General features: G+C 39.4%; 6 protein-coding genes across 6 annotated transcripts; 2 read left to right on the top strand and 4 right to left on the bottom strand.

Annotated features, from left to right (window-relative positions):
• Nucleotides 1–2,949: 2,949 nt before the first annotated feature.
• LOC130512687 (uncharacterized) lies at nucleotides 2,950–7,359 on the bottom strand. Its single transcript, XM_057010909.1, has 4 exons — nucleotides 4,602–7,359; nucleotides 3,980–4,523; nucleotides 3,804–3,903; nucleotides 2,950–3,725 (listed from the first exon to the last, which is right to left on the bottom strand). Exons 1-4 carry the CDS (start codon nucleotides 6,730–6,732, stop codon nucleotides 3,045–3,047), a joined length of 3,456 nt encoding a protein of 1,151 aa, XP_056866889.1. The 5' UTR covers nucleotides 6,733–7,359; the 3' UTR covers nucleotides 2,950–3,044.
• A 997-nt stretch (nucleotides 7,360–8,356) lies between these two features.
• Nucleotides 8,357–11,135, top strand: LOC130512353 (protein NRT1/ PTR FAMILY 5.9-like). Its single transcript, XM_057010238.1, has 4 exons — nucleotides 8,357–8,530; nucleotides 8,621–8,838; nucleotides 9,464–10,014; nucleotides 10,103–11,135. The coding sequence occupies exons 1-4, from the start codon at nucleotides 8,476–8,478 to the stop codon at nucleotides 11,001–11,003; spliced, it is 1,725 nt and encodes a 574-aa protein (XP_056866218.1). The 5' UTR covers nucleotides 8,357–8,475; the 3' UTR covers nucleotides 11,004–11,135.
• On the bottom strand, nucleotides 11,106–12,290 carry LOC130512354 (uncharacterized). The gene has a single exon (XM_057010239.1). The coding sequence runs from the start codon at nucleotides 12,192–12,194 to the stop codon at nucleotides 11,238–11,240; it is 957 nt and encodes a 318-aa protein (XP_056866219.1). The 5' UTR covers nucleotides 12,195–12,290; the 3' UTR covers nucleotides 11,106–11,237.
• A 241-nt stretch (nucleotides 12,291–12,531) lies between these two features.
• On the top strand, nucleotides 12,532–17,087 carry LOC130494437 (CRM-domain containing factor CFM2, chloroplastic-like). Its single transcript, XM_056985965.1, has 13 exons — nucleotides 12,532–13,248; nucleotides 13,358–13,844; nucleotides 13,931–14,061; nucleotides 14,207–14,512; nucleotides 14,596–14,756; nucleotides 14,914–15,202; nucleotides 15,333–15,392; nucleotides 15,479–15,535; nucleotides 15,622–15,735; nucleotides 15,906–16,073; nucleotides 16,162–16,366; nucleotides 16,555–16,685; nucleotides 16,763–17,087. Exons 1-13 carry the CDS (start codon nucleotides 12,574–12,576, stop codon nucleotides 16,979–16,981), a joined length of 3,003 nt encoding a protein of 1,000 aa, XP_056841945.1. The 5' UTR covers nucleotides 12,532–12,573; the 3' UTR covers nucleotides 16,982–17,087.
• A 7-nt stretch (nucleotides 17,088–17,094) lies between these two features.
• LOC108832488 (uncharacterized) lies at nucleotides 17,095–22,272 on the bottom strand. The gene is made up of 16 exons (XM_056985966.1): nucleotides 21,933–22,272; nucleotides 21,494–21,841; nucleotides 20,906–21,417; nucleotides 20,718–20,792; nucleotides 20,484–20,550; nucleotides 20,025–20,350; nucleotides 19,650–19,883; nucleotides 19,375–19,562; nucleotides 18,912–19,053; nucleotides 18,719–18,827; nucleotides 18,535–18,637; nucleotides 18,253–18,442; nucleotides 18,047–18,145; nucleotides 17,849–17,907; nucleotides 17,619–17,724; nucleotides 17,095–17,502 (listed from the first exon to the last, which is right to left on the bottom strand). The coding sequence occupies exons 1-16, from the start codon at nucleotides 22,192–22,194 to the stop codon at nucleotides 17,335–17,337; spliced, it is 2,988 nt and encodes a 995-aa protein (XP_056841946.1). The 5' UTR covers nucleotides 22,195–22,272; the 3' UTR covers nucleotides 17,095–17,334.
• A 40-nt stretch (nucleotides 22,273–22,312) lies between these two features.
• On the bottom strand, nucleotides 22,313–23,960 carry LOC108857489 (V-type proton ATPase subunit G1). The gene is made up of 4 exons (XM_018631478.2): nucleotides 23,892–23,960; nucleotides 23,165–23,264; nucleotides 22,894–22,994; nucleotides 22,313–22,757 (listed from the first exon to the last, which is right to left on the bottom strand). Exons 2-4 carry the CDS (start codon nucleotides 23,250–23,252, stop codon nucleotides 22,614–22,616), a joined length of 333 nt encoding a protein of 110 aa, XP_018486980.1. The 5' UTR covers nucleotides 23,253–23,264; nucleotides 23,892–23,960; the 3' UTR covers nucleotides 22,313–22,613.
• Between the last annotated feature and the right edge of the window lie 1,403 nt (nucleotides 23,961–25,363).

The following is a 25,363-nucleotide window of genomic DNA, read 5'->3' as shown; positions in this document are numbered from 1 at the left end:
CGTCGTAAACGCCCGTAACGGGTTACGAGTTAATGAATTCGTCGTAAAGGCGAAGGAAAGCATTCGTCGTAATGTCCACGTAAAGCCTCGTTGTAACTAACTCGTAAAGATTCGTCGTAAAGAAGTTGTAAAGAATTCGATGTAAATTCGATGTAAATATTCGATGTAAATTCGTTGTAAAATTTACGACGACTTTACATCTCCATCGTTGTAAACTCGATGTAATTGTTTACATCGTATTTACGAGTACTTCGATGTAAATTCGTTGTAAACTTTACGACGAATTTACATCGTTATTTTATTTATTATATTAATTTTATTTAATTTCATTTTTATTTTATTTTTATTTATAATAAATTTGGAAATTATAAAAATTAAAATTTCAAATAATAAAAAACAATTGTTTAGAAAATAAATATTCCATAAATAAAATTTAAGTTTTAATATTTTACAAAACAAAATTATAAAAATAAAAATCTACGGGAGCGATACATCATCAAAGTAGCCGGTCCCGCTCGGTCCCTCTCCGCTCGTTCCCGCTCCCACTGGATCGGTAGATTCGGGATCCCGTTGTTGCATCCCGAGAGCTTCTCGTCTGGCCGCCAACGCTCTCTGCATGTTGGGGTTCCCCATCGCCATAATATCCAACAGGTTCTCGAGAGAGTCTAAACGCTCCTGCTGGGTATCCAATCGAGCCTGCATCTGAGAAGTCTCTTGGGCCCGTCTAGAAGAGTAAGACGAAGTCGCCCTTGCGACTTCGTTTACAGAACCGATTCCCACCGTCCGACCCTTCTTTCTTGGAGCGACCTACAAAAAATAATATTAAATAGTTAATATTGTTGAAATAGTAAAATTAATTTAAACAAAAGCTTTTAAATTTTACCTCCTCGAAGATCCTGTCGACCTCTTCCGTCGTCAATTTGACGGGTATTCCATCCGGAGACTGCTGGGTAAGTTGCGTCTCCCGCTCATCAACCCGAGCAGCCACAGTGTTGAAGAGCTTCTCGGATGCAGGATCAACAAAAGTCCCGTCCGGTTTGGCGTGAGTCATCTTGAAGAGGTCGGACAAAGATGGCATGACTCCGGTCTTCTCAAACTACAAAAACCAATAATAAAATATTAAATATTGAAATTCAAATTTATTAATAAAATAAATATTACAACTAAAACTTACAGCGTCGAGACGAATCCCGGCATGAGGTTTTTGCCCGGTGGTATGAAGCATAGGCAAATTCCCGTCTTTATCCTTGGTCCTACGGGAAGCGGAGCAGGAGTTGGCCTTCTTGATTGAGCTGGGTAGCTTCCAAAAGGCGATGAGGCCATCCCATACATCCTTGGTGACCCCAGTGGGCTTCCCGTCATAGCCGTAGATCTCCCACTTATCCTTCCAATCCGAGACCGTGTTGGTAAGGCGAGTCTTCGCCTTTGCCTCGAATTCCTTCTTCACCATTTCGGTGATTCCTAAGGACCAATTCCACCTTTGCTGAAACAAACAAAAATATGAAACCATTAATAATTAATTATTAATAATTAATAAAATTAAATATAAAAAAGAAAATTGAAAAATTACCGCAAACTGTTTAAACCAAGTGGTCTTGACGTGATCTGGAGTCAAGCTCCAGTTTGGATAAGCTCCGTCGAGGTATCCCTTCATCGTCTTTGAAACGCTCCGGGAAACACGGTTGTTGGCCCCAAACCTGCAAATTGAACCAACTTGTTAATAAAATATATAAAAATGATTTGAAAATTTTAAATTATAAATTTACTTACCAATAAGTACCCGGCGGTCTATCGGGGTCCAAAACGTCCATACCCTCCCGTCCAGGCGCGGAAAGCAAATCCTCCACTGTATATCTTGCGTATGGTGCATGAGGAGGCACCCGCAAGTCTGGATGAACATCTACCCCTGGAATGGGCTCCTGCGGAGCTGCTGGTGGAGGAGGTGGAGCCATCTGAGCTGCTGGTGGCGGAGGTGGAGCCATGTGAGGTGCGGGAGGAGGACTCCAAACTCTCTGAGATGTCTGAGAGTCCGGAACGGCATCAGAAGATGCTCGGCCGCCGGAAGAAGAAGACGTCCCGGCACCGTCGCCAAACATCTCATCATAAGTCGGTGGTGGTTTTTTCCTAGGAGCCATGATCTACATTATTTAAAAAAAAAAAAATTAAAAATCACAACACTATTAATTAATTATTTTTTTTAAAAATTCTCTATACTAACCACCTAAACTAATTCCCTAAACTAATTCTCTAAACTAATTCCCTATACTAACCACCTAAACTAATTATAAAAAAAACTAACTAGAGAGAGAGAGAGAGGAGTTACCTTAGAGAGAGAGAGAGAGATTTGTGAGGAATGAACGAGGCTTCCTCGTTCAGGCGTTGCATATATAAAGAAAACACGTTCCTCGTAAATTCGTCGTAAATTTACGAGGAATATACCAGGCCCGCGTTTTTGGGTTTACGACGAAAGTACCAGGCCCGCGTTTTTGGGTTTACGAGGAATATACCAGGTTCGTGTTACAGTTTACGACGAATTTACAAGGACACGTGCTTTCTGGGTTTTTGGGTTTACGACGAAAGTACCAGGCCCGCATTTTTGGGTTTACGAGGAATATACTAGTCACGTGTTTCAGTTTACGACGAATTTACGAGGACACGTGCTTTCAGGAATTACGACGAATGTACCAGGCCCGCTTTTTTTGTTTACAACGTGTTTACAACGAATCTTTGAAACCACAAATCAAATCCCTAAACCCTGATTCATGGTTAACAACGAAGTTACGACGAATCTAAACTTTACGAGGAAATTACCAGGCCCGCGTTTTTTTTTACAACGAAATATGTGAAACCCCGAAAATCAAAATCCCTAAACCCCAAACTTACATATCTATACTATCATATCTTCTACACATTCAACCTCTTTTTCCAACTGAAACCATAAACTCCAAATTTATTTTTAAATGCATATTATATAAAATAGAATTTGATACACATATGAAAATAAGATCTTCTAATAAAAATCAACATTTGTTACATATTTTACATCATGAAGAATCATTTGAGTTCTCATCAACATCACTACAATGATCATCATCGCTTCTATCGAACTCATCTTCACGTGCTTCATCCGTCACATCTTCGGGAAGATCTTCATATTGACGGTTATCCGGGTCGATCAAAAGAATTTCATCAGTTTGTTGATCAGGTACCTCAACTTCATTGATTGCATCTTCTTCTTGCAAAGGTGGTTCTTCTCCAGCAACAATCCGTCCACGAGGTGTTATTTTGATAGCAGTTAACCAATTTATCCCAGAACTTCGAAGGCGAGGGTATGGAAGGAAGCTAACTTGTTCGGCTTGGGAAGCTAAGATGAAAGGCTCGAATTTGTTATATCTTCTCCCAGAATGGATATCCACAACACCAAATTTGTTAAACCGAACACCACGGTTCTCCACCGGGTCGAACCACTCGCATTTGAAGAGGACACATTTTAGCTTCAACAACCCTGGAAATTCCACTTCAATAATCTCTTGCAAGATCCCGTAAAAGTCTGTTTCACCTTTCACACATATCCCGTAGTTGCTTGTTGCCCGACGTCTCCCATACTCATATGTATGAAAAGTGAAACCTCGTGTGAAGTACATAGATGATGTGGTGACCTTTGCTACTGGACCTTGGATCAAATCATGAAACCATACAGGATAATATGGATCGTCATAATCAACCTACAAATTAATACATCACTGTTAGAATTTTACATTAATAATAATAGTACCAAAGATTACTTAATATGTTAATATTACCTGTCCTTTTAACCACTTGACAAAGTGCTTATCTTTCCTTGCATCCACCTCGGTTCCGGATATTCCTGGTATTGCTTCTTCAACTTGAGATACAAACAAGCTGCAAATTAAACAAATGCATCATATCATATAATTAATTAACATCATATCATAAAATACACACGAATATTATTTACCTTTCAAAAGAACGCATCACAGCATCCTCGCAGTTGAGCAGAATATAAGTGTGGGCACTATGCTTATCCTCATCACTGGACCACCATACTTCTCTCAGTTTACCACCAAACCGTCCAATTTGGCAGAAAATGTCAGGAACACCGTCTACTGCATAAGATTGCGGTACTCCACCATCATCATATCTTCTAGGAACTCTTTTCCTCGTACGAACCGTTGAAGCAAAGTAGTATGATGTGAAGTTAGATGTTTCTGCTGTCAAACTTCCAGCCACAATCGAACCTTCCACCTTTGCAAGATTTCTTGCTTTCCCCTTCAAATGTTTCATAGAGCGCTCATATGGATACATCCATCCATTGTGAACAGGTCCGCGAAGTAATGCTTCGTACGGGAGGTGGACAACTAGATGTTCCATGACGTCAAAAAATGATGGAGGAAATATCTTCTCTAGGTTGCACACTATGATCGGGATGTTCTCATGAAGTTGTTCGATGACTTCTTCCTTGAACGTACGTGTGCTAAGGTCTCTGAAGAAAGCTCCGATCGCTGCATATTGCAAATATAACCTAAATTAGTAACATTTCATAGTATATATATATATGTATATTATTAATTAATATTTACCTGCAAGTGCTTCATGTACATTTGTTGGAAGGAGCTCAGCAAAAGCGAATGGAAGTAGTCGTTGCATAAACACATGACAATCATGACTCTTCATTCCTGAGAACTTTTGACCTCGTTCAACACATCTTGACAGATTTGAAACGTAACCATCAGGAAACTTCACTTCTGATGCAACCCAGTCAAACAAAGTTGACTTCGCTTCTGATGACAATCGAAAGATGGGAACAGGAACATTTCCATTGCTCTTGATATGTAACTCACTTCTTGAGCAAATATCGGGTAAGTCCATCCTTGACTTTTTGTTATCTTTTGTCTTCCCTGGGACGTTCAGTATTGTATTCATGATGTTGTCAAAAAAGTTCTTCTCTATATGCATCACATCCAAGTTGTGGCGTAAAAGAAGATCTTTCCAGTAAGGTAGCTCCCAAAATATACTTTTCTTATGCCAATTGTGAGAAACCCCATACCCATCAGGCATATTACCAGGAACATGCCAGTTTCCTCCTTGCTTCACAGTTTTCTGAGCTCCGTAATAATCAATGTCCTCCTCGATCTGCTGGCCTGTGAGATATGGAGGAGGACTGTCTCTGACAACTTTGTTTTTCCTAAACAATGTCTTATTTCTTCTGTAAGGATGGGCAACAGGAAGAAATCGACGATGACAATCAAACCAACAACTCTTTCTACCATTCTTCAGTTGAAAAGCATCCGTAGATCCATGACAATATGGACAAGATAACCTTCCATGAGTTGTCCAGCCAGACAACATTCCATAAGCAGGAAAGTCACTTATCGTCCACAGCAGAACTGCTCGCATCGTAAAATTGGTTTTCGTGGAACAATCATAAGTTCTTACCCCTTCTGACCACAACTCCTTTAGCTCCTGTATCAGTGGTTGAAGAAATACATCCAACGACCGTTTTGGATGCTTCGGCCCAGGGATTAATATGGTCAAGAATAGAAATTCTTGTTCCATGCACATATCCGGCGGCAGGTTGTACGGCGTAAGAATAACTGGCCACAAAGAATACTGTCTCCCAGACATACCAAATGGACTAAATCCATCGGTGCATAACCCAAGATAGACATTCCGAATATTTTCAGCGAAATCTGGGTATACCTTGTTGAAATGTTTCCACGCCCTTGCATCTGATGGGTGAGCGACCTCGCCATCCTTCTGGACATGTTCAGCATGCCACCTCATCCATGCAGCAGTCCTCTCCGATTGGTATAATCTTTTTAACCTGTCTTTAATGGGTAGGTACCACATCCTTTGGTACGGTACCCTATTCCTCCCACGTCCTTGCGGCTTGAATCGTGGTTTCTTGCAGAATCGACACTCTTCTAACTTCTCATCATCCTTCCAGTAGATCATGCAGTTGTCGATGCAAACATCTATCATCTCCGAAGGCAACCCAAGACTATAAACCAATTTCTGAATCTCATAATAAGATTCAGCTGACACGTTGTCTTCTGGCAAATACTCTTTGAACAACTCCGCCCAAGCATCCATGCAATTCTCAGGTAAATTATGATCCGTTTTAATGTTCATCATCCTAGCTGCTAGAGACAATTTAGAGAGACCTTCTCTACAACCAGTGTAGATTGGTTGATTTGCAGCATCTAACATTTCATAAAACCTTTTTGCATCCAAATTAGGTTCTTCTACATTTCCAGTTTCATGAGCTATTGCAGTAGTTGTTTCTAAAAATGCATCAGTAATCATGTCTTGAACCCTATCATGATCTACCATCTGCTCCTCCTGATGATAACTAGATTCATTATGCAAATGATTCGGTTCTTCACTATTACCAGCAGCTTCAAAATTATTACTACTACTAGCTTCATTTCCACCATAACCCTCCCCATGTTGATACCAAATATAATATTGTGGTGTAAATCCTCTGTTTAGTAAGTGCTTCCATACAGTTTCACTACGAGCAAATTTTGAATTCTTGCATTTCCGACAAGGGCAGAACATCTTACCGCTTTCCTGCGTGATCGGTGTACAGCCCGCCTGGTGCATGAATGTCTCTAGCCCGCTTAGAAATGCATCCGTCACTCTACCGGAATCATCTTTATGCGAATACATCCAACTTCGTAACTCGTAAATATTGAAGCCATCAGCCATTTGTTTTTCTTTTTTCTGGTTTTTTTTCTTTGATTTCGTTTGTGTGTTATTTGAATTGAGAAATGATCATATATATAGACGATTTTCGTAAGTGGTAGGTGAAGGTATAACATGGATTTTACAACGAAAAGTTTTACTTTGCTTTTACATCGTTTTTACATATTATTTACAACGAATTTACAACGAATTTAGCTTATTTTGAACCCCACTATATGCACGTTTTCACCAAAAGTAACGGTTACATGATTCCTCGTAAATGGCTTGTATATTTACAATGAGTTTACGACGAATTGGGCTTTCCACGTAAATCACTCGTAAATTTACAATGATTTTACAACGAAGTTAGTTACTTTAAACCACACTATATGCACGTTTTCACCAAAAGTAACGGTTACATGATTCGTCGTAAATGACTTGTATATTTACAATGAGTTTACGACGAATTGGGCTTTCCACGTAAAAGCCTTGTAAAATTACATTTGGTTTACGACGAATCGTTTTCGTTGTAACTTTACAACGAATTTACGACGAATATTTATTTACTCGTAACATCGTCGTAAACACCATGTAAATTTACGAGGAAATAATTTCCTCGTAACGAGTCGTCGTTATAGACGCGTTTTCTTGTAGTGTGTATAGTTAGAAATTTTAAATTGGACACAACATATATCAATTGGACATGTTGAAGAATTAATAGAATAGATTCTATTTTTTAAAATGGAGTTTTACGTTATGCTGTTATCAAGATCCTCGGCTTAAATAGAGATTATGGTCAAAATTTTCATAATAGTTTAGATCTTTTATTAACGAACTCCTTTATGTATATTGTTACGACGTTCCAACAAAAGCATAAATGTTATGCTTTCACAGTATTTTTAGAGAATACTTATCGTTCCCGTAATTCTCAGAATGTGGGATTTTGTTCTGTTAAGTTTTGTATTTTACTATATATGGTGTTTTTTCTATGTTATAGACACATATATATTGTGCTTATGCTGGCTAAATTTCAGTTTTGTTAACAGAATAAAAAGTTCTCGTGTTGACAAAAAGCGTTAGCGTAACGGTTATGAACATATGAATCAACTAGGGTACATATTGAGTTTCCTAATCTACTTCAACCAAGTTGCCAGTTTCACGTATTTCCATTAAATATTCAGTCAGATTATTTTGCTCGACAATGTCGACATCTTAGACTTGAATTCTACAAAAAAACTCTTATCTTTTTTTAGTAATTTTGTAATTCTCACGCTCCATCGTTGGATTTTCATTTTCTTCTGAATTTTCCCATATCGCTTCAAGTTAATAGATTGCTAACCTCAGTTATATAAGTAACTGAAGTATTAGAAATGTTAGTTTTATAATATATATATTAATATATTCCCTATTTATATATTTTATGATCTGAAGAACAGAAAAGGTATGGCAAGGAGAGAAAAAATAAAGGAAAAGTTATTTATCATTCTATGCAATTATGTACACATGTGAGTACATACTTTCACCCGTGTACGTATAGACACACATACATGTAGGCATGAAAGCAAATATATAAAGTTTCCAGGTATGGAAATTAATCTCTGCCATTAGCGGAAGTTTTCAAACACCCAAAAGACTATGATTTTAAAACTTATAAATAGGGAATTAATCTCACTAATCATCAACCTTTTTCCCCACTCTTCTACATACAAATAATCAACATCTCTCTCTTTCTCCACACAGACAATAAACACATAGAGACGGCCTCTAATGGATTTAGAACAGAAGACAAGAGGACTTGGCAAGTCATGTGCCCTTCTCATAGGTTAATAACTCACCTCTCTCTACTATTTTGTTTCTTTCAAAGATTCAGAACTTCAGAGAAATTAAAGATAGATATATTTTTATTGTAAAGTGATTGCTGGAATGGAGAGATATGCGTTCAAAGGAGTTGCATCAAACTTAGTGACATATCTAACAGATGTAGTGAAGATGAGTAATTCAAGAGCAGCCAAAACAGTTAATACTTGGGCTGGTTTCACTTCCATGCTGCCTCTCTTCTCTGCTCCTTTGGCTGATGCGTACTGGGATAGATTCTTCACTATCCTTGCTTCTTCTTCTGTCTACTTTGTGGTACGACCTTTTAAATTAAATATATCTATGTACATATTTGTGTCAGTAAATCTTGAATTACTCATGAAATATATAAATGTTCAAACTCTCTTCCACCGTCGAATATTGCTGTTCAGTAAGATTTAGATATTTGGCCTTCTTATATATGATCGATTATCGTTTCTTATTTATTTAAATATTTTACTATTATTGAAACTGTTTTGTTAATAAACTGATGTATGCTGATAATATTTGGTCTCATATGCATATGCTTAACCAGCCATGCAGTATCCAAGTCATGATGTGCACTAGGTAGTATTAGAACGAATAGTTTAAGACAGTCTTAAAATTAGAAAGTGAACATAGGTGCTAAGTAGTGTTTGAAAAAATGGTTTATACCATCTTAAATAGCAATGGGGTCACCATCAGATTATAATTTTCTTTAACCACTAATGGTGTTTATATATATGTTTCCCTTTTATAATTTGCTTGACAATGGAATTTCGATTATAAATGTTGTTGATAGTGCTCATAATGGGTCTTATCGGATCTTATTGGCAAAAAGCAGCTTAGTGGGAAATGCGATTTATTTTCCCTTTTGATACAAATTCGAATATTTATTTATATAATGATTATTATTGTAAAGGGGCTAGTGGGATTGACATGGACTGCATTTGCTGGGTCACGTTCAGCTACGAAGACAATCTCAACCTACTTTCTCTACTCATCACTATGTCTTGTCTCAATCGGGTTAGGCGTCTTAAACCCTTCTCTTCAAGCCTTTGGTGCGGACCAGCTCGACCACGACCTTAATAAGGAATTTGAGCTTCTCTCGGGTGATCAAAAAGACGCTAAAGCTACCCGAAAGACTCAGTTTTTCCAATGGTGGTACTTTGGCGTCTGCGCTGGAAGCCTTCTGGGTGTCACTGTCATGGCTTATATCCAAGACACTTTTGGCTGGGTCCTAGGTTTTGCCATACCCGGAATAGCCATGTTCCTGTTGATCCTGCTGTTCTTGTCGGGTTGCGGAATCTATGTCTATGGTGCTGGTGCTGGTTCCAAGACGAAAACAACCCCTACACCTTTTGAGAAGATCCTTAAGCTCATCAAAGGGGCTGTAGTGAAGAAAAAGAAGAAGAAGCAGGGAAGCAAATATACACTTGCAGATGAGGAAGATTTGGATGCTATGGAGCTAGAGTGAGTTTTTTTCCACTACTCTTAAAAAGTTTTTTATTTTTCAAATGTGACTAAACCATAATGACCAATTCTTGATTTGTGTGCGTAGGCTACAAGAGAGGCCTCTCTGTAAATGCGATGATGACGCTGAGGCTGAAGACATCGAAACTGCTTCAACAACCCCACAGCAAATGGATGATGAGAGTTCGAAAACGGGTTTCTCTGGACTTGATACAATCAAGTTAGTGCTTCGCCTTTTGCCCATATGGACGATGCTTCTCATGTTTGCAGTCATCTTCCAGCTACCAGCGACCTTCTTCACTAAACAAGGTATGACCATGAAGCGAAACATCGGTTCCAGCTTCAAAATCCCTCCTGCGACCCTGCAAAGCACCATTACGCTATCCATAATCCTCCTCATGCCGCTGTACGAGAGGATCTTGATCCCTGTCACCAAAAGAATCAAGAACAACGGTCAAGGCATCTCTGTGATGGAGAGAATGGGAGTTGGAATGTTCCTATCGATCATCGCCATTGTTATCGCAGCGCTAATCGAGAGGAAAAGACTAGACATAAGCCAAAAGGTGAAGACATTACCTGATTACGATCCAGAAACCGTCCCGTTCAGCATCTTCTGGCTGCTGCCTCAGTACATACTCCTGGGAATCTCGGATATATTCACAGTGGTTGGGATGCAAGAGTTTTTCTATGCCGAGGTTCCGGTTAGAATGAGAACAATGGGATTTGCTCTGTACACAAGTGTGTTTGGCGTAGGAGGGTTTGTGAGCGCAGGGCTGATCTCAGTGGTGGAGGCTTATTCAACCTCAACAGGTGAAGGGCAAAACTGGTTTGCAGATGATTTGTCGGAAGCTAGGCTAGACAAATACTACTGGCTGCTTGCGCTTACAAGTACTATAAGCTTTGTGGTCTACCTAGTTCTATGCAAGTATTTCAAGAGTAGTAGTTGTGATCAAGGCAGTGAAGAAGAAAAAGAAAAAGCTCCTAAATAAGACCAAAGGAACAGTTTCGATTTCTTCAAGTCTTAAAAAAAAACTAACCGTTTGCCACAACACGAGTGAACTAACTGTAATAGCTTAAGAAGTATAACTCTCTTATAAACGCAAAAGATTTTAACTTTATTATTTTCGTGTGTTTGGTTACATTACATATCATCAACAATCCTCCCAACGGACCAACAAACATTTCTAGAAAAAAAGTCTGAAACTTTGATACCTTTAAGCGTGTTAGCTGATGATTCCATTAACACCAATTTCCTTATCTTGTCGAACGTCGTCTTCTTCATCAGAATCGAGAGTGAAGTTACTTAAATTTTCCATCTCAGCTCCGAGAGGCCGATACTTAGAGTGATCCTCCTCACGGACATAACCTTTCCTGTTCGCAACGACAGAGAACAACGCAGTGGCTAAAACCACCATGAGAGCCAAATGGCAGTTAAACTGAAGCGTTGCTATAGCTTTGGCCCTGTGATAATCACCGTGCCCTCTGCACTTGATGGTGAAGTTGCCTCTGGTCTTCTCGTGAAAGGAGCAGTTGTTAGTGATCAAACCGGTGAAAAACGATACACCCATCTGCAGAAACCACGTGCCTTGCAGAATCAAACCGATCCCGCGCCCTAGCTTCGCGAAGTGACGATGCGTGGTGTTGTTAGAGTCGGATCTAAGGTCGAAGAGAGTGGAGAAGACGCAGATGGCGATGGGGACGAGCATGAGATCGTAGTAGCGATTCTCGATTCCGGAAGTGTCCTTCTTCTGGAGGTAGAACATGAGAAACTCCTCGATGAAGCCGAAGAGAAGCAACAGAGTCGTGATCGAAGAGGGAAGAGCTGCAAAGGCTGCGTTTTTGGAGTTGGCCACCAGATGGGTTACGACGGCGTAGACTAGGAATAAAACTGCGACGGCCAGGATCTGTAACTGGAGCATCGATCCGACCCGATCGCTGGATCCGATTGAGCTGAAGAAGGAGTAAATCGAGTTGGCGATAAACAGAGACGAAAGCAAAGCTACGGGGATGGAGGAAGATCCAAGAGAGTTGGGTGGAGAAGGAGTGATCTGAGCTGTCATAGGGGAAGACGGATCATCACCGGTAGATGAATTCGGATCGAGGTTCGATGAGTCCAGTGACTCCCACGCGCCGATTACTGCAAATCCTCCGCCGGCGACGGCGTAGCTCAATATACCCATGAATTCAACTCTTTCTCTCTCTCTCCGAGTTTCACAGTATCTCTGCGGACCAGGGTTTACTTCCTTCAATGAATGTTGGAAGCTTCAGCCATTGACGCTTAACAGAACGAACAAACTCAACCTCGATCGGATTCGGGGACACCGGAATGACCCGACCCGAATAACCAAAATAACCCAATAAGAGCCCATTGGGTCTTAATTATGAGGTTGTGATTGTCACGTGTGCTTCCTTGTATTATAGAGATGTCTGTGGAGACCCAATTAGCCGCCCATAATGAGTTATCGGGCCACTATAATAGAAAACACACGTGACAATCACGTGCCCTGTGGATATGCTTCCTTGTTCATTTCTGTCTGTGCTGGCTTCGGGTGTGGAGAAATGTTGCTTCCTGTGTGTCACCAGCAACCACTGTTACCTCCCAAAACCTCACCCGATCGAATTTTCCCGCCATTTCTGATTCCCAGAACCCTTATTTCACTACGTAGAGCGAGCTTCGCCGTCGTCCGTAGTTCTTCCTCCGACCGAAAGACTCTTCCCCAATCGGCCATCCAGAGAATCGCTGATAAGCTCCGCAGCCTTGGGTTCGCGGAAGAAGAGACTAATCCTCATGATTCTACTCCGACTACGTCTTGTCAAAATCCCCCCGGAGAGATATTCGTTCCGCTGCCGAACCAGCTTCCGATACACCGGGTCGGGCACACTATTGACACTAGCTGGAGCACGCCCAGTTACCCGGTTCCGAAGCCCGGGTCGGGTACCGCCATCTCCAGGTACCATGAGCTGAAGAGAGTGTGGAAGAAAGAAAAGGCCGTTGAGAGGAAGGACGCGGAGAAGGTCCCGTCGTTGGCGGAGTTGACATTGCCTCCGGGGGAGCTGAGGCGGCTGAGGTCGGATGGGATAAGGTTGACGAAGAAGATAAAGATAGGAAAGGCAGGGATAACGGAAGGGATAGTGAATGGGATACACGAGAGATGGAGGACAAGGGAGGTTGTCAAGATATTCTGCGAGGATATCTCCGCTATGAACATGAAACGCACCCATGACGTTCTGGAGGTTTGTTTCTATAAACATTTTTAATTACTGTTTATTGTTTTCGTGGAAGCTTATGTGCCTCGCTCTAGTGTTTAATATAGTCTTGTTCATTATTTCTTTCTTGTCGCAGACTAAAACTGGAGGATTGGTCATTTGGAGATCTGGAAGCAAGATTTTGTTGTATAGAGGCCTCAATTATCACTACCCTTATTTTCTGTCTGATGGGAGTTCTTCTCTGGAATCTGCTTCAGAGAGTGATAGTAGAGAGAAACAGACTACTGCAGAGTCTTCTGCCACTAGTGTTACTACTCATAAAATGGTTAAGCCCTTGTTAGTACAAGGCGTTGGTTCTCCGGATAAGGTTCGGTTTCAACTACCTGGGGAAGTTCAGCTAGTTGAAGAAGCTGACCGCTTGCTGGAAGGATTGGGTCCAAGATTCACTGACTGGTGGGCATATGATCCCCTTCCAGTAGATGGTGATCTTCTGCCAGCCATAGTTCCTGAGTACAGGAGACCATTTCGTCTTCTCCCGTATGGCGTGAGTCCAAAACTAACCGATGACGAAATGACCATTTTAAGGAGACTTGGTAGACCACTCCCTTGTCATTTTGCTTTAGGTAACCTTGTTTTAACCTGAATATATCTTCCTTTACACATTGATGTTTGTTGACTTATTCTTTCTTACCTTTTCTGAGACTTTCAGGTAGAAATAGAAATTTGCAGGGACTAGCTGTTGCAATTGTCAAGCTCTGGGAGAAATGTGAGGTTGCCAAGATAGCGGTGAAGAGAGGAGTGCAGAACACTAATAGCGAGCTCATGGCCGAAGAGTTAAAGGTTTGCTGGTTTACTTTAAATGATTATTGTATCAAACTCTATGTTGCTTTGTTTGCCAATTTACAATAGCAAATTATGCATTTTGGAGCCCATATATCTGAAGATATCTACTGATGAGACGGAAATATATAATAATCTGTTGCAGTGGTTGACTGGAGGGACTCTGATATCCCGGGATAAGGATTTCATTGTCTTGTACAGAGGAAAGGATTTCCTACCATCTGCAGTTTCTTCTGCAATAGAAGAGAGAAGGAGACAAACAATGATGATGGAGAAATCAAGTGTGCATGGTGGTAATAAGCTAACTGAAAACGAAGAGGAAACAAAACCTCAGGCTGGTACAGACGACACTGAACTAGAAGCTGAATATAAAAAAGAGCATCAAATGAAACCAAGACAGCCGAAATCTCCTGAGGCAATCCTTGAAAGAACTAGTATGAAGCTGTCCATGGTATGCCCTAACAGCTGTTCTGTATTAAATCCATTGGAGTTTGCTGCACTTTTTCTAGATGTTAATCATTAGTTTCTCTTTAGGCGTTAGAAAAGAAAGCAAATGCAGAAAGAATTCTGGCGGAACTGGATAGTAGAGAGACCCCGCAACAGTCTGATATCGATAAGGAGGGTATTACTGAAGACGAAAAGTACATGCTACGGAAAATTGGCTTGAAAATGAAGCCTTTCCTTTTACTAGGTAGGTCATTGTTTTCCTACTTCGATCACTCGAAAGCAGCTTGTTCCTGAATTTCACGTAAATATGTGTGGTAAATGATTAAATTGCATGGACTCATCTCTTTGAGATGTCTTATGTTAACCAATCCCGTTCTGACATATCTTGTTGTGCTCTCAAGGTAGACGAGGCGTCTTTGATGGAACGATAGAGAATATGCATCTACACTGGAAGTATAGGGAACTTGTGAAGATTATTTGTAATGAACGGAGCATTGAAGCTGCACACGAAGTAGCAGAAATCTTGGAAGCAGAAAGTGGGGGCATTCTAGTTGCCGTGGAGATGGTAAGTAAGGGCTATGCAATTATTGTTTATCGTGGCAAGAATTATGAGAGGCCTTCATGTCTACGACCTCAAACACTTCTTAGTAAGAGAGAGGCTCTGAAGCGATCTGTGGAGGCACAACGTCAAAAGGTTAGAAAAAATCATAACAAATCCTTGACCTGATAGAATTTTTTCATGAAGAAGCTCTAAGAAACTTCAAATTGATTTTGTGAATTCCTCACGGGAATTTCTAATTTCTTTTGTGCTCTAACTAACGCAGTCATTAAAGCTGCATGTGCTGAAACTTTCCAACAACATTGATGAATTGAACCGTCAGTTGGTAAGTCATATGTGTTTTGCTCAGCTTGATTTGCTTAAACAATCCTCGATGATGGTGGTAACATTTGAAATACTGGTCGAGGGCAGGTTGAGGACAGTACGACCAAGGAAACGTGTTCAGATGGGGAACCAAGTAACAGAGTGGTAAATTATTTACAGTTTTGTAGACTCCCGTCAGCGCTTGATGCTACTTTTATTCTTCACTGACTCATTTCTCCATGTCGTTATAGATCCAAGAAGAAACAGAAAATCAGAATGTTGAACCTGAGAAATCAAAAGGAGAAACTGAATTCGGCTATTCTTCTGACTCAACTGTTCCTTCCTCCAGTGAAGAGAGCTGGGAGGTAAGATTCTCAGCTCCTATTTCTTGCATATGGCTCCAGTGCATATATTTTTATACGTCTGGTAACTTGGCATCTAGCAAAAGTATAGCAGCAAGTGAATCTGAGTATATTAATATATTCTCTGAGTACCAAAATCTGATTCTAACAGTGTTGGTGTATATTTTTCTAAGGATGACAGCGAAGATGAAGTCAACCAATCTACTACGAGCAGTCATGCGTATCAAAAGGATGAAAATGGGCCTGGCTCCTCTCGGAGACATGAGGGTGGTACTGCAAATATATCTGTACTTACAGAACCGGGTTTTGCCGAGGCTTCGTCATTTCATGATAGATCAATTGTAATGTCTAGAACTCTTTTATCTTTCCTCTTTGACACATATGTGAAGCGATATATCTAAAATAATTTTACCTTTTAATGGATTTTAGCCGCGCAATAGCTTCCTGAATGCTGAGCGAAATGTACCAACTGGACAAGAACTGGGATCATCAACTAGAAGTGGCTCAGAAATCTCAGCTCTGACAGAGAGCAAAAGAGAAAATCATGGATCGGTCGCAGATCTGTCCAATAGAGAAAGACTCATCCTGAGAAAACAAGCCCTCAAGATGAAGAAGCGCCCACCCTTTGCAGTAGGTCAGTTCCACTATACTCTTCACTGCTAAGAAACCACCTGATTCGTATCTTAAATCCAATACTTTTGTCATTTTTCCTTTTTTTTTTGGATAAAGCTCATTACACAACCTCAACGCCTTATAAAATCAATGGTTGATAAGTCAGTTACGATTAACCAGAATGACACTTCAAATATTCCAATATTTTAGGAAGAAGCAACGTTGTAACCGGTTTAGCTAAAACTCTGAAGACGCATTTTCAGAGGAACCCTCTAGCAATTGTAAATGTCAAAGGGAGAGCCAAGGGAACATCTGTGCAAGAAGTCATCGCAAAGCTAAAGGTCTGATTCATATATGTACACACTGCATCTTCTTGATCCGTTTTGAAAAAAGGGTGGTGTTGAATGAAATTGTGCAGGAAGAAACAGGAGCTCTTCTGGTGTCGCAGGAGCCAAGTAAAGTCATACTTTACAGAGGTTGGGGAGCAGAAGAAGAAATGAAAAGCTTCTACCCAAATAGCAATGTTAAAAACTCTATAAATCTAACATCTTCTTCACAAAGAAGGCTTGTTAGTGATCCTCCTCCTGTATCTCCTGCCCTCATTGAAGCCATAAGACTTGAGTGTGGATTGGAGTAAAGTTTTTATTCTATTATGAATATCTCTTTACTTTTACAATATTGACTATTTTCTCAGCTAAAAATCAATTCAGATGACTGATATAATCAGTCAGAGATATATACAAGTCATCATTCATCCATCACAAATGAGAAACATGTCTCAATAAATTTATCATTTTTTCTCTTTATCAGATTACCATTCCCGGACGAGTTTATCAAAATACTCCAAAAACACTGAATGAAGAAAAAACCCTATAATTTTCTTCTAAAACTGGAAGTTGATCGAAACAAAATTTCATATTCATAGCGCAAATGATATAATCTAGTCTCCTGATCGAACAGCTCTAACTAAGATTTGACTTGCTACATATCTCAGAGCGTTTTGAGAGAGGGGGAGGTCGAGAGGGGCTTGACTCGGATGGTTCTGGTGTAGAGGTTTGTGAGCGCAAAGAGTAAAAGCACAAAGACCACTTGAGCACTCACTATCCCAAAATGGCTTATGCTATTCCCTATTTCCATCCAGCTTCCTGTGTTTTTCACCTGCATTATAATAAAGCATTCAAATGTCAGGTGCAGAAGTACTTTAAACCCACAAACTCATATATAAATGTTTTTTTTAACATAGATCACAAATCATAACAAAGTGTGTTGCTTACCAGGAAGAAGAAATGTATCGTCATTATGTCTGAAAATAAGATCACAAGGAAGTAACATCCCAGTCTCGGCACTCTCACTAATTTCGTTATTGCACTGAACGCACATCTGCCAGTTTACAAGTAGTCAAAGGAAAGTTAGGAGATGCAAGATTTTTAAAGGAAAAAAAGAGTGTAGTTTTTCATAGCCTAGTAATTGTTAATGAGTTTGGCTCAGCACTTATAATACTCACATGACAAGCATGAAAGGTATGAAGAGCTTGAATATAAGAAGAGCTGCCATCAGAAAGGGCTGTCCAGAAATGCAATGATTCACATTAGACTATATATAATCAAAAACTGAAAGAAAAGAGGCAACAATGAGATTCTTCTTTTTTTCATATATATATATATATATATATATATATTCTAGATGTTGCAGAGACACTCACGCTGAAGATTGTGATGAACCGGTAGACAGATGATATCTCAAAACTTGCTATACTTGCAAAATTCCCAGTTCCAAAGAAAGCCACATTGAACAAAACCATCTACAATACACAAGCCAAACACCAATTTATGTACCTGCTATATTTTTCAAATGTAACAGAGCTCTTGACCTCTAATAAGGACCAAGGCAAGAGAGAAAATGACTTACAAAAATCAAAGGGATCCGCACATCTGATAGCTGCAAGTATCTCTCCTCACTTCCAATAGTGACATGTTCCTCTGTGTTTTGTTCTGATGGAGATGAATCTTTTGCTTTACTAGAATGATGAGAAGCGTTCTCAAATAATATCCACGCCATTAGTACAACGGCAAGAGCACTGTAAAAGACAGCTTCATATCTGCAATCAAATAGCGGAGACATGAGAACAGAACAATGATCCATATAACCAATGAACTCTCATCTATAGCCAAGCCTTGTAAAGAGACAAACCCAATAGACAGAAGAAGGAATGGAGGAGCGAAACCAAGAAATATTGAACTTAAACGTGAAAGGATGCCATTTCCTGAAAACAACGGAAGAACCATCGAAGAACCTGCAAGGACAGAAGACTGTCACAAACCAACGATAACTTAAAACAAATTATGCAAACAGAACATAGGTCTGAGGATATTACCGGCAACCAACCAGTTTATGAACTGGTGTGACGAATGTAGTTCTTGATTCTGTGTTCGGTGCTTTGTTGACAGAAACACCATCACCGACGAGACTCCAACCAAAATAATCTGTTTACCATGAAAAAGTGAACTACTAGACGTAGAACCAAAATCTTAACCTTTTAAAAGTAGAAAAGGTCTATCTATCTATACCTGTATGAAATATAGCTTGGACCACATCGGCTTCTTGCTTTCATGAAAAGTGATACTCTGCCAAAATTTGTTCCCTTCTGCATGTGTGTCTAACCACTTTGCAGCAAGGCTTATTACTATGATGATAGCTCCACTTATAACTCTGCAACCAAGAGATTATACTAACATGAAACAGTGACCATTTCACAGCTAAAAGTTGACACTGGAGAGCAAAGATGCTTATATTGTGTTCAATACAATTTATATTCTTTTTTGTCAAAGTGTTCAATACAATTTCTATTCTTTAAATTCTACTGAAAAATCATATTCAAATTCAAAGGGTGTGAAGCTTTGTTCTAGATAGTTGTTCTAGATGATTCTCGCCTCAAAGGTCACCAGATCTGCTAAGTAAAAATTCTGTTTCCATGTCATATATACCATAAACAGAGGAAAGCTCAGGCAGAGGCGGAGAAAAGAGACTTACACTAGGTTATTATTATCAGGAATTTCCGCTGGCATCAGAGTGAAGACAGAGAGGAACCAACAAGACATACATACAAAAACTGGTATCCCAGATCTCCAAGGAATTGAAATGTGCAGCAAAATCGAAGACACAAAACCTGCTATCAAGAAAAACCAAGTGTAAAGCTTTCTCTCAGTGAAGCTATGGACCTGCAGGAGGTTGAAAGAAGAATTGATCAGGACAATATATGTCTCCACCTCAGAAAAAAACGTAGTAAACGATCCAATTACACATACCAATAATTCCACAATGACAATTGACACAGCAGCGGCAAATAGAAGTTTGATGAAGTAGCCAGCCTTCCTTTCCCTCAAATACATCCACAGTCCTCTTATTAATCGATATTCACTAAAAATCTGTGTCCATAGAAATACTGTCATTCCAATGTATGCATGGTAAAGTGGGGGAGAGTGCTCCACCAAATTTAGCACAGTGAGAATTGCCATAAGCAGACAGCCTGATAGATAAACCTGCGTCACAATGATCAATCTATCTGAGAAAGGTGAAAATTTCACATAGATAGTACATATATTTAACTATAACCAAGAAAATATAACAGCTAAAAATAAATAAAGAGGTATAAGCTTGTAAAAGTGAAGTATTTGCATTACTTTTCTGGAATCTTTTTTCTGCACAGATAATTGCCCTTTCTTGGATAAATCTCCTGATAGGGAACTATAACATTGCAGGACATGCAGGGCAAGTACGATCATCCATCCAGTGTATCCAAGGGTAATGACAGTCATCAGCATTAGCCAGTCATACGTTTGAAAGTAATGAAGGCCCTCTAGTGCCAAGTTTCTGAGGTCTACAGCCATTTTCATTGCAGCTTCATAATGTTTGGCAGAAATTAACTCATCAATCTGACTAAGCGATGAGGAATGGTCCACCAACGGCTTGAATGGCTTGAAAAATAAGGAGTTTGACATTTTTATAACTGATTTTGTCAAGGAGACCAATAACCAATACGTAAATGGCAGACTATAAGCAATGCTCAGAAACAAAACCCAACAATGAAAGAAAGCCATTTGAACTATGAGTTTAAGCTATCATGAGCAAAAAAAGGATACGTGATTTACGAAGAAGCTGATTAAGGATTTGTTTGGTATTAGCTAGCACAGCTTCAACTTCTTCTGCCTGAATATACAAAAAAAAAAATTAAAAAAATGAGTCTCAGCCTCTGGACTATGTGTATATATTCCTCTTCCTATATAAACCAGTTCCCTAGTGAGTTTCGACCTCTCACCCATAAAGAAGTGGTACTTAAAGAAATGCACTACTAGTAAAAGTTCACATAAACATACCTCGTTCAACTTCATGTAACCAAGTGGTAGGTTTCCAACAGAGTTAACTGGGGATGGCAAACCCAAGAGCGTTGACTACAGAGATAGTAACAAAAGAAAGTGTGAGACTAAAGAACTCGAAAATCAGATTCAACAACGAAGTTGTTTGATTGAGGGGGATGATATAACAAAAGAGAGGAGAGTCCAACCATAAGGGGTGCTATGTCAGCTTGGTTGACATCAACTCTCTCAACACGGTTAAGGCCCCAATCATAAGGTGTGGGCATGTCATGAGCGTGCTTGTCCACAAAGCTAGCCACAGAATCAGAGTGACTGTGTCCAGTCGCTGGTCTGGGATATTTGATCCCAGCTCCCCAAGCAACTAACGGAGTATCAGTATTAGTAGGATGCCCATCTCCATGACTTCCTTTGTCGCTCATGCCATGATCAGCAGTAAAGATATAAGAGGTGCGGTTGTCTCGGTAGTAATCCTCCAAGAGATGGTAGACTCTTTCGGCGATGTTATCAACAACTTTGACATTGTTGAGATAGATGGAGGAGAAAGGGCGATGAGCATGACCGTTGGAATCGCAACCAAGAAGGTGGAGAAAGAAAACAAGTTTGTCCTGGTGGAGAAGGGCTTTCAAGTTGGGATCATGGTGAGACCTGTTGAGAAGGCTCTCAAATTGATCAAAAGACCACTCGTCCAAAAAGGAGGCATCTACAGCAAAGTAAAAGACTGCAAGTTAGATGACTAAGAAATAGTGTTTTCATATTTGAGAGCACAATCAACGAACCTGTAGCGAAGTCTTCGTACTCGTGGGGATAAGAATTCCAGGTGGAGTGAGGTAACGCACTGCAGAAAATAGGAATAATATCTGGACTGCCATAAGCAAAGGTGTGTCTGCTCTGATTGAAAACGGAATCAAATTCAACAGGATTGGCTTTCCATCCTTTGGTGACAGCACTGGGATCTTCGTAGAAGCCAGCAATGATGGCAACGTGGCCAGGTCGAGACTCAGTGGGAGGACGAGCGTGAGAGACACCCCAACGACCCTGATTCTTGATGATATTCCTCAGGAAGGGCGCTCTGTAGTTGCCGTCAACGTCAGGCTCATAGAACTTGTCTGCTCGTAATCCATCCGCTGATACACATTTGACCGAGAAGATGAGTGAGTTAAACAGAAAAAAAGAAGAGAGTATTGAGTGAGAAAAAAGAACAAGGAAGGTAGGTACAGATGAGAAGGATGAGTCGTTTGGCAGGAGGGAGAGAGAATGTGGGAGGCACAGGATCCATGCCGTGGACTATGGGAGTTTTGAAGTAAATGTCGAAAATACTGAGCATGTATACTGCGTGAAGTGCTACCCCCAGAAGGACCAGCCATGTTTCTCTCCTCTTTAGCCATCTTCTTCTACTCTCCACCACCACCTCTCTTCCTCTATTCTCCTCCGATCCTCCTCCTCCTCCGGCGACTCCCAAGATCCCGTCGCTTCTCATCCTTTTCTTTTTTTTTTTGTCTCCAAAATGAAAAAGACTTTTCTTAAATCTCGTTTCCGATCTTCTTGTGATACCTAACTAAAAAGAAGAAGAAAGCCCAAGCTCAGCTCAGTACACATCTAATAATTAATAATGGTATTTATGTAAATCTTATTAGATTTCAATGTTTTTTTTATTACAATCCTCAAAAGGGAAATGATGAATACAACCACAACAAACAACAACAACAGAAGATGGTAGAGAATAAATTACAACAAAAAGAAAAACAAGCAACACATTTCATATGAGAGATTAGAGTCACTGAGATCCCCGTCCAGTAACACTAACACCACACGCGTGAATGAGAGAAAGAGAAACATAGGAGGAGCATAAATATTCATAAATGACATTTTTTTATTATTATTACAGGAATCTCTCTCTCAGTTCTTGACAGTGGTGACATGTTTGAGGAGCATCTCCACAACATCGTTGGAAATCCTGGCTGCTTCGCTTTTGAGCTGTTCGATCTTCTCATCAGTCTCTTGCTCCAGCCTCTTCACATTCGCACCCGAGTCTCCACTTGTCTGTTTTTTTTTGTTTTTTTGTGTACCAAATAAATATATATATGGTTTATTAGAAAAGAGAAAACAGGACACTGTTTTTGTATATATTGTCAGACAAGAAAAGAAAGTATTGCTGCTCTCTGTTTTTAGTACTTACCTCCTCAAGTTTCCTCTGGAAGTCTTGCTCTGTTTTAGCTTTGTATTCACCTATCTCCTTCTCAGCCTCTTCCTTTGCTTGCTTCAGCCTTCCCATCTTTGCTGCACCACAATATCACACACATTACCATATCAACTTCAATACACACATATATGTGCATTATCCCCCAAATGCTGCAATTTTATTTGACAAAAGTACAAGTTTGAAACCCAACTATTATTTAGCCAGATCAGAGACAACATCATTTTGTATAAAGGTTCAGACAACTTACCGGTCCTTGCAGCATTGACGATGTGTTGAGCTTCTTGTTCAGCAGCAAGCAACTGCTGGATCCCACCTTGACCTCTGCTAGACTCCATCTCTCTTTTATCCTACAAAACACACAAGTGTTGTTAGATAATTATCAAAGTAATCAAAATTTATGGATCAAGAAAGCAAAAGAATAAAATACGGGTAATGTCAAAGCATTTAACAACACAAGCTAAGCTAGTAGTAGATAAAATGAGCCACAAACAACAAAAGCCTCCACATGATCCCAACAGCTGTTTTGCTATTATTTTGGCGAAATCATCATCATCATCATCATCGTTATATCTGGACTGGATCATGAGAAATACAAAGCTCTAACTAAGGAAGAACACACTCCTTTAGTTAGTATATGATTCAATAAGCAGCAGCAGTAGAGGCTTGCTGAAATCTAGCAAATCCAATGACTAGAAGAATCAAAACAAGTGGGAAAAATCCATTTGTAGGATCAGAATCAGATATAGATCTATACTATAATGAGGTTGGATTGAGTATCACCAAGCCAAATAAATGTAGAATTCACAATAACTCATCTTATCCGAACACATCCTAGCAAAGATCCTAAGTCCTAAAAAAGTTGAACCCCCTCTCCATATTCCTTCCTACTCCTCCTATAAGTAGACAGAACACGGTGCGTCTATTTCGACTTCCGATTGAATCTCATCCAAATGAGAGAGAGAGAGAAGGCATACCTTTGCTTTTGGCTTGTTCCGAGAGAGAGAGAGAGAGAGAGAGAGACAATCAAAATCAATTAATCAATCAATCCGATCTGATCCATAATAAGTATCAAAAGTAGTGGGCCCACGTTTTATCGTAATGACAGCCCATTTGTAATGGGCCGTTTCAAAATGATAGGCTTCTACTCAGATTGAGCCCACGTATGGAAGAAAAAGGCCTCACAGATTAATAATATACAAACTAGCTTCATTTCAGTATGCTGGGGACATTGCAAAATAGATATTACAGCATATCAGTTATTCATCTTCCTAATCAACCGATATCTATTTAATTAGTAAAAATAAATAAAGGAGAAATTTTTTTTGAACTTATATATTATTGGCTCCAACTGGAATTCTTTTTTTTTTTTAAATAAAAAACTTCTTGAATGATTTGTTAAGCTATATGAGCTTTAACTTAAGATCAATTGTTTTTTATATTGAAATTTTATCTAGCTTAATATGGTATCAGAGTGCGATCCAAACAATCAATATCATTCTCATTGATTTGATCCAAAGTTGGTCCGTCGATTTTTATTCCGAAATTAACAATCAAAGAATCACAATCTCAACGGGGCGTATTAGACACAAATTTCTCACATCGTTAGTTGGAAGAGATCTTAAGTAATATATAAAATAGATATACGACTCCTCTTATCACCAATTGGTTTTAAGTTTAAAGCACATCTAGTTTAACATGATTAACTCAAGTGTATTCCAAAAATTGTTCGTCAGTCGAAATTGAAAAATAGAAAGGGTATTCCATTTCGTTCCATAATATTCCATATTATTTCAGAGAAAAAATTAACTTTCACTTGGAAAAATTAACTTTCATCATGACATAAGAAGAAAACAAGAGAAACATAGACATGTTCTTGAGAGAGAGCAAAGGACATGTTTATGTTAACACATAGCTTGTCAAAAGACACGATCCAATAACATGTAAACATGCAGGTAAATATATTACTATTCTCTTCTTTTAGCCGCCTGCAATCTATTCCATTTGACCCTCTGGGTATGCATCCGAACAGCCAACGCGAATCGAAAGAGAGATCTAACAAATATATTGGAAGAAGGAAGATTTTCCTCAATACTCTCTCTATATTATGGTTTAAGATTTGGAAACCATGTGTCATTCGGTGTCACTAGGAACAAACTGCTTGCCATTTTAGAATAAAACTCCTCAATAATTATTTACTAGATTTTGATCCGCGCTTTCAAAGCGCGGAATTGTCTCTTTTGAAATATTATATTTTATAACATATTTATTTATTACATATATATATATATGTATATACTTAAGAAGAAAATTATAGTGTGTTTTATATGTGTTGGTGTTGAAACTAATACAATGCTATCAAAATTAATGTTTTCTTATTTTTTGGTTTTATAATAAAACTTATTTTATACAACAATCTACCAATGATATTCTCCCATTTTTTTATAAT

Source organism: Raphanus sativus, chromosome 5, assembly GCF_000801105.2.
Source record: "Raphanus sativus cultivar WK10039 chromosome 5, ASM80110v3, whole genome shotgun sequence".
NCBI classification, from domain to species: Eukaryota; Viridiplantae; Streptophyta; class Magnoliopsida; order Brassicales; family Brassicaceae; genus Raphanus; species Raphanus sativus.
The sequence above is the reverse complement of the archived record's forward strand: the minus strand, read 5'-3'. Positions and strand labels throughout refer to the sequence as shown.